Source organism: Dermacentor andersoni, chromosome 3 (assembly GCF_023375885.2).
Source record: "Dermacentor andersoni chromosome 3, qqDerAnde1_hic_scaffold, whole genome shotgun sequence".
Classification (NCBI taxonomy): domain Eukaryota; kingdom Metazoa; phylum Arthropoda; class Arachnida; order Ixodida; family Ixodidae; genus Dermacentor; species Dermacentor andersoni.
Genome location: NC_092816.1, coordinates 10,849,971 through 10,864,360, shown reverse-complemented (window position 1 = coordinate 10,864,360; position 14,390 = coordinate 10,849,971). Strand labels below are relative to the sequence as shown.

The following is a 14,390-nucleotide window of genomic DNA, read 5'->3' as shown; positions in this document are numbered from 1 at the left end:
CAGAGCCGACTAGTTCTGCAGAAGAGGGTATTATCAATCGCCGATAACACCGAAAAGAAACTATAAAACGCACTTCAAGACAAATGCTCACGATACTATGAACGCAAGAATTTGGCGCAAGCCAAAAGAAGGGCGGCGTCGACGGGCAGGTCTACGCACATGTCAAATGAACACGCCTGGCAATAAGCGTTGTACCACGGAAGCATGGCGCTGGCTTTGAAGAAACCATTCATTCCCATCCCCAATACAACGAACACTTCTGGCAGATAGGGCTGATGGAGGTCAAACTGGGTCGTCGCCATAGGCTTGCAAGGCTCATAAGCCATAAGAAGCACTGCATAGCACCGTCAGGCTGTAGCAACAAAGTAAATGCTAACCACAACACACAAGCACAGGGAAGACAGAGACCAAGCCAAACCGCGGCCCGGGACGCGCCCCTGCTGCCCTAGTGCCGGGTGGCAGCGGTGAAATAGGTCTCGGTGGAAGCTGAGACAAAGAGCTGCCCTCGTGCACGCTGGAAAAAAAAATACAATAAACAATGCGTTCCCAGAGTCGCAAGCACGTTAGAACACGACGGCGACACAGCGCAGCGAACGCGAGGCCGATACCAGATGCTGCCGGCTCGAGCGCGAGACAGCACAGAGGGCCGTCACACGGCGTCCACGCGCCTGCTCATCCGCGCATGGCTACTAGCAACAATGGGATGAAAGAAGTTGACCGAACGATGTCATATCGGACTCCGGGGCGACATTGAAAGCAAACGAAACCGACAGTAAAACCATAACTCATTAGGCCTAACCTTAGTCCTCCACACGTCGGTAAGTCTGTGGTGCAGCGTTGACAAAAGACGGCGCCAGTCACATACACGGCCAGCCGGCGAAATGAACGGCCACTTTTCGCAGAGCAAGGCGGCGGGAATCGAAACAGGCCACCGCCGAAACGTCAGTTCGACAATCGTTTGCGCTGTTCACCACATATATGGTATAAACAGCCAAGCTTTTTTAAAGTGCACATGCACTAAATGAACACCCGGATCTCCTAAATAGGCGCAAGAAATTGTCATGGCGCGAGACATCCCCTAGGCCTAATTTTACATAACCTGTATATTCCTCAAAACGCACCCAAACCGCGTGCAACACGCACGTGCGAGTGAAGCAAGCGAATGCAACTGGCCAGAAACAACAAAAGCAGGCTGCTATTAAACAATACGTGAAATATCAGCTGCATATGCAGCGCCCCATTGAAAACTTACATGTGACTCGTCCGGCTGCTAGCGGAAAAGGGATAGCTGCGCTTTCGCTCCACGTTTTCGGAAGCACTGCTCCATGTAAAAGGTGACACGAAGCAGTGCCACAAGCTTCTCAAAATAATAAAGGCTAAAAATTTACAATAAATCCTAAAACATGCGTTTATTAAGTAATAGTTTTGGTATACATTAATTTTATTATTCGCTTCAAGTATTTTAAAACGTAAGGCATATGCAGAATGGTCGGTTTCGGTTTCTGCTTTTACTCGGTCAGATACGGGAATGCGGCCAGTGACTGACGAACGAATGAAAAACGTGCATACTTTTCTGCTTCTGTTTTTCACCTACGTCATGCTTCTTTGGGCCAATCATGCAGAAGCTTACCGGCGTTCTATGTGCAGCATGCACGGTTAGAACTGGGGAGGGAGAACAAAGTAAAGGACGGGAGTCGTTCCATCGGCGCTGGCGGAAGGAGGCCGGTATAGTGTGAATAACATCGTAGGACGGGAACGCTTAAAATCATGGCCGAGACCGAGATCGGTTCAGAGGAACCAGTTTCAAGAAAGAAAAAGGAAGTGCTCGGTAATGTACAGTACATAACGAATCCGATGCGCGTTTTGCTGAGAAGGCTTCTCGCACACCGCAAATGCATGATTAGCGGTCGCACGCTCTTGATTGACACGCGCCACTACGCTGCGGACACGTTGGCGACTGCACGGATTGCCAGTAACGAGAATGGCTTGTGGTTCTCGCATGCACCGACCTAAGCATTTTCACCAGTGGGAACGTCCGCGCGCGTACAAACTTGGAATGCTTAAGCCTAGCTGCGGTGTGTGTTTTTAGGCCTAGCTGATGCACGCTACGAGCAGAATCTTTATAAATAACCCGCCTCATGCTACGTAATGTGATTAATTTTTTTTTTACGTGCTTTCAGAACTATAAGAGGTGATTTGTTGTAGGGGTTTGAGTTAGTGGACCTGGCGAAGACATAATAAAGATCTAACTAAAATTAACCGAACACTTCTGTGATTGCTTTGCAACTCTTGAGTGCGTACGCTTTTTCTTTGATGTCAGCTTGAGTTCCGACTAAAAGTGTAGCATGTATAACAGCTAGTGGCATACCTTCAGCCTGTATGTTTTGCACTTGCTGTTCTGCACAGCAAGCATGTTAAGCTTCGCTCCAAATGTGCCGGCGATGTTGATAGTTAAAGCTGTGAACACTTTCTCATGCGCACTCAATTCATATTATGGAAGGCGTGGCTACTTCTCGCCCTATCACATGGCGGCAGCTTCCACAAACTTCTCAGCGCCTTCGCTTCACTGAAGAATTGAGGGACAAAATGAAGCAGGATTCAATTGAGATTAATGAGGGAGAGAAAAAAAAATCGTGGTATGCGACGCTTGTGCGTTCGTTGCATGTTGTATACTAATCGGTCGTACGTTTCGCCTTTCTTTTCAGCTGAAAGAGTTTTGGGAACAGTGAAATGGTTTAACGTGAAAAATGGATACGGATTTATAAATAGGTAAGACAAAAAACGGTTATTCTGAGGTCAACTTCATGCACCTAATTTGTTTCTCTTGCAGAAATGATACAAAAGAAGACATCTTTGTTCATCAGGTATGCGTCTGCAGCCACTCAAGCTTGTGGTTGCAATTTGTGAACAAAAACCATCAAAATAATCTGCGCACGTAACGCATGCTCGTGTTTCTGTTTGCAGACTGCAATAACGAAAAACAACCCTCTAAAAGTTGTCAGAAGTGTGGGCGAAGGAGAGACCGTTGAGTTTGACGTCGTCGTCGGTGAAAAGGCAAGTCCTCTGTACGGGTGTCATTAGTGTGTGTGTAGTGGGTACCAACAATTTCTGAAGTACATGCACACATACTCTATTGTTATGCAGAGAGTAAAAGATCTTTATTAATAATATTTGAATGGCGAGAGCAGTGTGGGAGGAACCCTCAGTCCAGGGTCCCTAAGATGATTCCGGCGATGTTTCGAGCCCGTTGTATCACAGCCCGGAGGGCATCGACCAACAGCTCTTTGTTGCGTAAGGGCTAAAGGGGAGTTGGCAAGGGAGGAAAGAGATTTGCAGTGCACTCAATCATGACGTGGAAGATGGTGGGCGAGCTGCCACAGCCAGGGCAACAATCTGCATAACAGTGTGGGTAGAATTTATTGAGAGAGACAAGATTTGGAAAAGTTGCGGTTTGTAACTGGCGTAATGCCACTGCTTCCTCCCGCGAGAAGGACGGCGGTGGTGCCGCGTGGGTGCGACGAATGCGTGTATAATAACGGAGTATGTCTTTGTAACGGAGCAAGGGATCCCCCCACTCTGAACTAGTCGCCTCACTACGCCGAGTCTCCCGGAGGGAAATTTCTTGGGCAACCGCATGTGTGCGTTCGTTACCCGGCAGCAAGGTATGACCAGGGGTCCAGAGTAAGTGGATGTGGGGAGGCGTGGTTGGTGTATTTTGCGGGATCTGTTTGAGAGTAATAGCTCATAAGCAAAGCAGGCACGGTGAAGAATAATAGTCACCAGCTCAGGTGCTGCTGTCTGAAATGGTAAACACTTAACAGATATGTGAACCATCTTGTAACAGGCAGATATTTCATTAGTGGTCATCAAAGTGAAGTAACTTGGAACTGCAGTTATTTTGAAACAAGCATTTTTTTTGTGCCTGTAGTAAAACATAACTTCTGTAGTCACTTCCAGCTTATTCTCAAAATAACAGGTCACTTGCTGCCAACTAGAGCCTTGGCTGTGGAAAATTAAGCGATCACACTGATTGAAAGGCAAGAAGCAAATCCTGTAGAGGACAACGTTAGGTGCACTGCATATAATGTAGGGCTTTTTTGCATTCGATGTGTTCCCTGAGCTGTTGTGAAATATGTGGCTCATGTCTTGCCGTCTGTTCAGTCCTGGCCTTTCATTGCATAATGTAGATGGAAACCAGAATAAGTAAATGGATTTCATTAATGTCTGGTGTTGAACTGTTTCTGAATTGTGTTAAGGTTTTTCTGGATGAACAAGGAAACAGTTGCTTGTGTATTTAGTATCCAGTGATTTCATCACTTTGGAATTCTTTAACTAATAGCGTTAGTGCAAATCTAACTACAAAAAGTCTTTGAGTTATCAGGCATGCATGTGTGGATAGATGTGGTTATAACCAGCAGCCACAAGTATTGCTGTGTAAGAAACAGGCTGAAATTGTTAGTAAAGCAGCACTCATCAGCAAAATACCATTTGTTAAAAGCATCGCACTGTTGTGATAGATGATGCTGTCAAGTTGTTCCGTGTATGCACACTTTGAAACGATTGTTCATTGTTTCTTACTGCCTCTTCTGCTCTCCATCTTAAGTGCTGGCACAGGATTCACTGTTAAGGTGGCAGTGTGTTTTTTGTCCCCTTTGTATATGCTAGGTTTTTCAAGGTTCCATATCATGCAAACTTTTTTTACCTTGTGAATATTATACTGTGAATATGTTGCTTGTATTTACCACTTGCAAATATGGACGAATGCAAATATGCAAAATGTTCTACTTTGGCATTTAAAACTTTTCATTGAGGTTCTCTCAGAAAAAGGTTGCTTCTGCTTAGCCTAGAGGGACTGTCCAGTAATTACAAATAGTGTCAAAACTTCTCGGTCTGACCAATCTGTTAGCACATGGCTAAAAGGGCATTCGTATAACTGCCTGCAGATAAGCCATCCAGGTAACGCACCATCACATGTGTCGCGATGTACGTGTACACCACAGTTTAATAAAACTACTGTCATGACCATGATTGAATTGAACTAAAAGTTAGGCACATACCATGGCACTTGCATGTGCAGGAGAATGCATAAGCATGCCTTCAATAGCTCTTTTGTCTGAAGAAATTACTTATGCAGTGAACATAGTAAAGGTAACTGCTGATCATACTACTGCCTACTTTTGGGGAATGCAAAGTGAATGTAATACTTGTACCTTCATCTTTCTGTTGATCATTTTGTTCACACGTGTATAAATGTATTAACTCAAATTGTTCATTTGCACTCTGTGTTTCGTGTGTTCTGTCCCATGCAAAACAGTGCGTTTTTCCAGTATAATGTATAACCAAGTGGTCCAAATTGCAGCCCTACTTGCCTTATTAGCATTGAGTATGTAGGTTCTGATTAGGCTTTCTTTTTATTTCGAGGAGGGCTGTCTTAGGCATAGATTAGAAAAAGTCCAGCAAGGCTCTGTAATCGGGGTAGTCTAGGCTCCACTTGCTAAAGTCAGCAAGTCTGGCACAAAGTCTTGTCGGTGGTAGCATGTCCTTGCTGTGAAATGCCTTTCTGTTTGTACTGTGGGCATGGCTAGAGCTTTCGAGTAACATGCTTTGTCTCTGGTACCTTGTTTTTATAGTGGCAAACACTTTGCTTTTACAAACTGCATGTGCGATACTAAGTGCACCCCCTGTTCTAGTAGAAGTGTGTGACGGGTATTTCTGGTGTCCTTGCAGGGCAACGAGGCTGCCAATGTGACTGGCCCAGAAGGGGTGCCTGTTAAGGGCAGCCCCTATGCGGCCGACCGCAGGAGGGGGCGCTTCAGGGGTCGCTGGATGGCGCAGCGCAGAAGGCCACCCCCAAGGCAGTCCACTGGGGTGAGTTGTTTGTTGCTGCTGCTGTACCTGCTCATTTTTATCCAAGAAAAACTTGGATAAACAATCAGATTACAAAACAGTCGCAAACCAAACAAGCACGAGCGAGAGCTGAAGCGAGCAGAGGATAGTGTAAAATGAGTGGTCTGGCTGAAACCAAATACGAGTTCGCATCGAGCAGTTGGGCGGGTCCGAATGAAACCAGTTCCACACACGCATGTCACTGAAGGGGCTGCTCTCATTAGTCTCCTCTGTTTGCAGCTCGTGTCTAATCGTTTTTCTTTGTTGTGCTCTTTCACTTGGTTACACCGCCGACGCTTGCCGCATAGACGGCGAGCGTTCATCTGCACAGGCGGATGGCATGCGCATTCCTATTGGACAATGCGGTCTGTTTACAGCTGGCAACCATTAGGCGGAGCAAAGGTGTTCAAGGTTGGCAACTATCTTTGACAGCAGACATTGCAGCGCTGCAGCAGACGATACTGGCATACCGTATTTATTCGCATAATGATCGCACACCTGAACTTTGACGTCAAATTTCAATTTTGTTTTCTTTCCCATGTAATGAGCGCACCGTGAACTTGCAGCAATGTCATGTGCCAAGTCTAGCTAATGATTATCGCACTTACCATCTGTCGAATGCTACGCGGATGACTCTTGAAGACATACCAATTTTATCAAATACAGTCGACTCCCGATAATTCGAAGCCGCTTAATTGCAATTTTCGGTTAATTAAAAGTGAAGTGCTGGTCCCGTCAGTTTTGCATGTAATCCTATGGAAGGAATCGCTCGATAATTCGAAGTCCTCATCCAGTAATATTGTTTAATTGGAAGTTAATTTTCAGCCAGGATCCTCGAGGTGACCGTCATTCTTTGGTAGAATGTGCAATTTTTTCAAGTGCTGCAACAGCTCCGTATTCTGCGTTGGTGTCTTCGCCACTGCAGCCGTCTGCAACGCCGCCCTTCTTGGAGCAGTGTGATTATTCATTGCTACAGCTGCCGTAGCCTCTGCGATCAGCTCCGGCGGTTAAGCGGCTGCCGCGCGTCGCCGGAGCTGATCGCGGATGCCATAGGTGCACGCAGCACTGCATACTGGCAGATGCGAGATTGTGGTAGATTATGCTTGCAGCGTGCGGCGCGCGCAGCGTATGTCGAGGCGTGTGCTATGATGTGTGTTGGTTGAGGGCCTTTGTGCGTGTAGCTCGTTGGCTACGTTGTTCCGCGGGTGATCCTACGCTTCGGAATTGACTGTACATAGTCGCACAGTTGATAGCCAAGGCAAACCGTGGCTCTTGTCGCATGCTCAACCTGGCAACGAAAGTCGAGGTTTTGAAGGAAGTTGAGAAGGGAGGTGCCGCTAAACAAGACATAGCGCTGAAGTACGGGATCAAGCCGAACACGCTCTCAAACTACATCAAGAACAAGCGCACAATAATGGATGCATTTGAGAACGACAAGTTCAAGACATTTCGGAAGCAAATGCGCACCGGCGCTTACCCAGAGTTGGAGAAGGCTCTGCAGGTTTGGATTAGGGAGGCCCGGAGCAACAAACTTCCTCTCAGTGGAGACATCGTTGCGATGAAAGCCCGAACGCTTGCAACAATGTTGAGGATCGATGACTTCGTTTCGTCGGATGGCTGACGCGCTTTAAAGATCGCCATGACCTGGTCTTTAAGAGCGTGTGTGGTGAAAAAGCGTCCGTTAACCAGAAAACATGCGCCACATGAAAGGACGAAAAGCTGCGTGAATATCTCGGCGAATACAGACCGGAAGACATCTTCAATGCAGATGAGACTGCACTTTTCTATCGGCTTCTACCAGAGAATACCCTGACATTCAAGGACGACGACTGTGCCGGGGGCAAACGCAGCAAGGAGAGGGTGTCGGTGCTGATCGCGGCAAACATGACTGGCACAGAACGATGTCGCTTACTTGTGATTGGGAAAGTTGCCAAGCCGGGGTGTTTTAAAGGCATAAAGACGCTGCCTGTGGACTATGAGTCGAACAAGAAAGCGTGGATGGCGGCCGAAATCTTCAAGAGCTGGATAATGAAATTGGACCGCAAGTTTGCTTCTTCGAACCGCAAGGTGTTGTTCCCTTGTGGATCACTGCAGTGCTCACGTGAATGTGCCAGCCTTAAGTGCAATACGCCTCGCATTTGTGCTTGCAAACACAACAGCTGTTTTGCAGCCAATGGACCAAGGCATCGTCAAGAATGTTAAGGTCCTGTACAGGCGGCACCTCCTCGAGCGCATGACTTTGTGCATGAATAATTCCGCAAAATATGAGGTGAGCCTGCTCAGTGCCATTCACATGTTAGCGCGAGCATGGGATCGTGTGAAGCAAGAAACAATCGCAAACTGCTTCAGGGCTTGCGGTTTTGTGACAGCTTCTTTTCAGGATGCCTCTGCAATTTCATCGGAGGAAGCGTCAACAAGCGAGCTTGACAGCACTGATTTTGGTGATGCTCCCGGGGACGTCAATTTTGAAGATTACGTCGCCGTAGACAAGGCGGTCGAAACGTGCGGTGCACTAAAGGATAAAAAGATTGTGGAGGTTATTCGGCCCCAGGAAAGCGACTATGACGTTGAAGACGAGCCGCCACCTAAGGCTGCCGATGCAGCTGCAGGCCTTGCTCTCGCGGAGCGCTTCCTTGCCGCTGAAGGTAACGCGGAAGAAGCATTCCGCCACATCTACAGCCTGCAGAATTTGCTTTCAGCTGCGCGATTCGGCAAGATGACCAATTATTTTTCTTAGGGAAAATACTCTATTTCGCTACCAATGAAGTGCTGTTTTTGTGCTTAATTGGAAGTTCGTTTAATTCGAAGTTTTTTGCGGTCCCCGTGAACTTCGTATTAACGGGAGTCGACTGTAGTGATAAGCGAGAATGTTTTTAACGAAGGCTCAAGCATTGCAAACCGGCACGTTTCTTTAAAGATGTAACGCTGGTGAATGTTGAATAATCTGAAGAAATAAATCGAGCAGCACGGTTCTGCAGGGCTTCAAGGTGAGAGGCTAGATATACGTGATGGGGACCCCAAATTGCCGGAGCATATTCAATTTTCGGGCAAATGATTGTGATATATGCCTGTTTTTGTACGAGTGGTGGCGCTTGCTTGAGGGTTCGTTTTAAGTATTCCAAGAGTACGGTTAGCAGCTGCTAGGGTTAAATTTACAGTGGAACCCCGTTCATACGTTTTTCACCGGACCGGGGAAAAAAAACGTAACAGCCGGGAAAACGCAACAGTGAGGAAAGCTCCGAAAAGGAATGAAAAAAGTGCAGCTTCAACTATAGACAATTTATTTCCACAAAGTGCGCTTAGGACTTAAAGAAGTCTAGAATGGTGGCTTGCCGTTTCTTTCGCTCGCTAGAAATCTCCACACGTTTCTCAATACCCTGGAAGGCCGCATTGCTGTCAGCATCGTTGTGAGGTGCGACGTACCTGCGGAGGAGGTCCAGAGCCGCGACGGCTTCTCCAAAGCTAGGATTTGGCAACTCCCCGGCATCATGCGGCTCGTGCTCCTTGTCGTCACCGCGCCACGGCAATGGCAACGGACGAACGAATATCCGCGGGAAATTTTGCCCTCTTTGGCGTAATCATGCTAACGTGCTAACGATTGTTTAGTATTGCTGCGGAGCGCGCGCATCCGAGCAGCCCGGTTGCGCGCAGCGCGGCGTGGGAGAAACGTAAACAAAAGAGGAGAGCAGGCCCGATAGGCGGAGCAACGCTACGAGCAACGCCAACTTCCGGTTTCACTTTAGCTTCACAAAGAGTGACGCCGGGGCCTGTCCTGAGTTTCCTTCCTCTGTGAGTCGACCCGTTCAACAACCATGCGGTGACCGTAATCACAGTGATGATAGTAAGATCATTTTTCACGAATGGCCACTTAGTGGCGGCCTCTCGAACTGGCGTGCGGCTTCTTGCAGCAAGTTCCATAGCCAAGCCCAGCCAAAACTCGTCAAAAGCCAAAATGGCGGTTGGAGCGCGTTGTCTACTTTAGCCCAGGCGGATTCGGGGTGCTAAGTTGCGACGTATCATGCGGGAACGTTTTCACAGCTACTACGTAACAGCGGGGTTCCTTATACATTGGATCCTATTGAAGCTATGCCGGGACCGGATGAAAACGACGTAGCAGCCGGGAAAACGCAGCAGTGAGGAACGTAACAGCGGGGTTCTACTGTATATGGTGATGCCACGTTAGGTCAGACTGGAAATGAAGGCCAAGATATTTGTAGGAAGTGGAAGACTCAATTCTGCATCAAGGTGAGATTGCAAGCATTGGCTATCGATATCAGAGGAAATTGCGCGGTAAATTACAACATCATCGGCAAAGAGACGAACCCGGGATGTTACGCAAGGAGGAAGATTGTTAATAGATAGCTTGCCGTTATTCACCTCGCCGTTTGTACCCTACTTCAGATGCCCCTGACAGCCACTCCGTGCGATCGCCGTCGCTCCCCGTCACCCCAACCTTTCCGCTTTTCCTCGCCAAACTGACAGACCCACCACCTAAACTAGGCCATGCAGCTTTTGGAGGTAGTGCTGCATCACGTTCGTCCTGTCCAAATACTCCGTTGACGGCATTGATTGATACCGGAGCCCAAGTGTCCATAATGAGCGCTAACCTATGTCGTCGCCTCAAAAAAGTTCTTAAGCCTGCCATCACTCGAGCCGTACGCGTCGCCAATGCCACTCTTACCGTCAGGGGTATGTGCACTGCTCGCATAGGAATGGCTGGCCGTCAAGTTCCAGTCATGTTCACTGTGCTGACCAGTTGCCCTCAAGACATAATCTTCGGGCTCGACTTTCTGACGACGCATTCTGCCCTCATCGACTGTTCCACTGGTACACTGTGCCTCGAGCTTCCTCTTCTTTCAGACGTTCGCCCCGAACAACTGAACACTCTCTATGCTACAATGTTTGTTCGCTTACCTCCAAAAGCCCTAACCTTCGTCGAATTGGCCTCAACGGCAACCGTGCCTGATGGCGACTATGTCGTCGCACCTATTCGTAATGTCTTCCTGGCGCGCGACATCTCTGTGCCACACTCTGTCATAACCCTTGCTGCGAATTGGGTGTCTCCCCATTATCAATTTTGGCTTGACGAAGCAAGTGTTACCTGGAGGCATAGCGGTGGCCACGCTCCGATCAGTGACAGACGACCACGTCACTGCATTTGCAGCCAACGTGTCTCTAGATCCTCCTCATCACCCGCAGGATGCCTTGAACTTCGACGGCCCATTACATCCCATGGTCGCTCCAGACCTCGCACCTGACCAAGCAGCCGCCCTATATCGCCTTTTGCTTTCCTACCGCGACTTCTTTGACACTGCCAATCAATCACTTGGTCAGACGTCCCTTGTTAAGCATCGGATCAGCACTGGTGATGCTGTTCCTATTCACCGCCGACCGTATCGCGTGTCCACTGTAGATCAGCAAGTTATTCAGCAGGAAGTAAACAAGATGCTCACCAGAAGCATTGTTGAGCTCTCGTAGAGTCCTTGGGTATCGCCGGTCAGGCTCGTCGAAAAGAAAGACGGCACGTGGCGTTTGTGCATTGATTACCGCGACCTAGACCGAATCACTAAAAAGGATGTTTACCCTTTGCCATGAATCGACGACGCTCTTGATTGTCTTCACAGTGCCAAATACTTTTCGTCCATCGACCTTCGATCCGGTTATTGGCAGATTTCCGTCGATGAGCAAGACCAAGAAAAGACTGCTTTTGTCACTCCAGATGGCCTCTACCAATTCAAGATTATGCCATTCGGTTTATGCAATGTCCCCGCCACATTCGAACGGATGATGGACTCTCTGCTTCAAGGTTTCAAATGGTCAACTTTGTTACTTCGGCGACGTCCTTGTGCTTTCTCCTACATTTGAAACGCACCTTGAGCGTGTCGCATCTATCCTTGACGTCTTCCGCAAGGCTGGGCTCCAATTACACTCATCGAAGTGCCACTTTGGGCACCGACAGATTACAGTGCTAGGCCATCTCGTCGATGCTTCCAGAGTACAACCCGACCCAGAGAAGATTCAAGCAGTAACGGCTTTTCCTGTACCTCAGTCTGTCAAAGACAACCGGAGTTTTGTGGAGCTCTGTTCTTATTTCCGACGGTTCATGAAAGATTTCGCAGCCATCACTCGACCACTCACTGAACTTCTGAAGAAAGACGTGCCTTTTAAGTGAGGTTCCCCTGAGGCTGCCACATTTTCATGCCTTATCACGATTCTCACCAATCCACTGGCCTTGGCCCACTTTGACCCGTCCGCACCTACAGAGGTCCGAACCGATGCCAGTGGTTATGGGATCGGCGGCGTCTTATCGCAACACCAACACGGACACGACCGTGTCCATTCAAACGCCAATGCCTAATTCAAACCGCCGATGCAAAGGTATCGTCAATGTGGCACAAAACCGTATCATTTGTTGCTGACTCCACAATTTATAAAATGAATTGTTTTCTCATTCAAATGTGCTTTTCCTTCATTGCCCGATAATTCCGAAAATTCTGCGGCCTCGTTCAGTGTAAGAAAAATCTATCAGCGATTACTTATTTGCATACAAGGTCGAATTTCAGTACAACGAAATTTTGATATAACGAAGCAGATTGGTGATTTTACCTACATATTATATCGAGGCTTAAGGGGAGACGCGGGTCTTGAAATGACAAAAAATCGCAAAAAAGTCGATTTTCGGAAAAGTGCGTTTTCGCTACGTTTATACATTCAAGAATCCCTCCGCGAAATCTAGAACCTAAATTTAATCGGAAAATAATAAAAAAAACACTTATACGGGCCACGGTGGCCGCGGAATTAGCAAAAAATCGCCAAAAATGTTCGAACTTCGCGCCGTCGTCATTTGCGAATGCGTTGGCCGGCGGGCGCCATTTGGAGCTTGTTTGGAAGCTGCTTTCTTTGTGCGTATTTTGCGTCGGTTCAAAATGGCGTAGGTGAGGAGGAACCGACGCTATCGCGTCATTTCTGAAGGATGCGCCCGTGCCGCTGATTGGCCAAAGCACGCACGCCCCCCGCGCGCCTCGCTCCTATTGGTCCGGCGCCTTTTTAGTGCCGATTCCCGCGTTCCCGACAGGCTGGTCGCTCTCGTGCGCGCTGCTTGTTTGTCTCTGTGGTTTCATCGCGACGCTCGCTTCTCGACAACGTTCGATGAAGTGTCTTTTTCGCTGCCTGAATGGCTGGAGGAGATCGGCGTCTGAAGACTACTACGCGTCAAGCGTTCGGCAAGGCGCGATGGCGGCCGTGGAATGCGCGATAGAAGACGGATAAGCTTGTCGTGTACCCGGAGTTGCCGGCTGCTGGTCTGCCTGAAGATTCTGCCGGATCGAGTTCCGAGCTGCAATCCAGTACGTCTAGCATCAACACTTCGTCCACCCACGCCTCGCGTGTTGGCGCAGACCGTGTAGATACCGTTTTCTTCACGACCGAAGAAAGAAGCAAGCGCGCAGCGATCGCCGATAAGGCGAAAACGCGCCCGGCGTCGCAGTCTGCAACGGAGCGAAAGTTGGAGCTGCTGGGTGTTGACACGAAAGAGGACGTCAGCGAGAGCGGAACGGAACTTGCGATCGTGGATTTATCCGTGGTGCAATACTTTTTTGGACTTATGCCGTGTCCCGTGTGCGCCAAGAAAACGCTGATGCTTTCGAAGGACCCCGCCAAGGAGTACGGGCTCTGTGCCAAGCTTGTGCTGGAGTGATCCACGTGTGGCATGCGCGAAAGGATCGTCGGAGGTTCACATGTCCAACAAGGATCACAAAAACAGAAATGCTTTGATAAACAAGCTTGCAAAGAGGCACAAGCCACCAACAGACTCTGCCTACAGTCTTGGGCATTTATAGGTATAGGTGTGACCTTTTGCTGAATGCACAATTGTGAGAGTGTGCAAGAGATATAAATTTTTTTTACAATTTAAATTCTGGGATTTTACGTTCCAAAACCGTGATTTGATTGTGGACCAATTTTGACCACTTGGAAAGCGCTACAACACAAGCACATGAAGTTTCTTGCATTTCAGCTCCATTGAAATGTGGCGACCACCACTGGGATTTGATCCCAATTTTTTGTTGTAGCCGTAAACTTTGTGGAAAGGACATATTTTGTTGTGGCCATGAACTCTGCACAACTTTATTTGCATAGGGATGCCATTTGTGTGCCTTCTGTTCAACAAGGAACTAAAATAGGAATGTGAAGCTCATGGTGCTAGCTTTCTGGCATTGCTTTCAATGACTATGCATGATTTTGCAACCAATATCTCAATATTATTTTTGCAAAATGGCCATATATATGTCATGAACTTGTTGCTGAAAGACAGGGCTACATGGTGGTGCAATTAATATTGCCATATTGTTAGCCCATTAAAAGTTACAGTGAACTGAAAGTTCAAACTCATTTTTCTCAGCTTCATTTTTTTGGACACCGCACACTGCCTTACGGGGGATCTTCATATGTTCTTTCGAAGTACCAGCAAAATGTTTGGTATCAATATATTTGTGTCGAATGGATCT

The 14,390-nt window shown here is 47.9% G+C and overlaps 2 protein-coding genes across 3 annotated transcripts in view; one reads left to right on the top strand and one right to left on the bottom strand.

Annotated features, from left to right (window-relative positions):
- eEF5 (eukaryotic translation elongation factor 5) overlaps positions 1 to 1,351 on the bottom strand; it is a 39,687-nt gene extending 38,336 nt beyond the window's left edge. The window contains exon 1 of the mRNA XM_050169775.3: positions 1,253 to 1,351. The gene's annotated coding sequence lies outside the window, so the exon portion shown is untranslated. The remainder of the gene's footprint in view (positions 1 to 1,252) is intronic.
- A 287-nt stretch (positions 1,352 to 1,638) lies between these two features.
- LOC126520929 (uncharacterized) overlaps positions 1,639 to 14,390 on the top strand; it is a 52,037-nt gene continuing 39,285 nt past the window's right edge. Inside the window, exons 1-5 of one of the 2 annotated variants that reach the window (XM_050169760.3) lie at positions 1,639 to 1,828; positions 2,706 to 2,769; positions 2,831 to 2,864; positions 2,965 to 3,054; positions 5,728 to 5,868. In XM_050169760.3, the coding sequence (XP_050025717.1) occupies positions 1,768 to 1,828; positions 2,706 to 2,769; positions 2,831 to 2,864; positions 2,965 to 3,054; positions 5,728 to 5,868 (390 nt within the window). In that variant the 5' untranslated portion in view covers positions 1,639 to 1,767. The remainder of the gene's footprint in view (positions 1,829 to 2,705; positions 2,770 to 2,830; positions 2,865 to 2,964; positions 3,055 to 5,727; positions 5,869 to 14,390) is intronic. The other variant, XM_050169761.3, reaches the window with a different exon arrangement.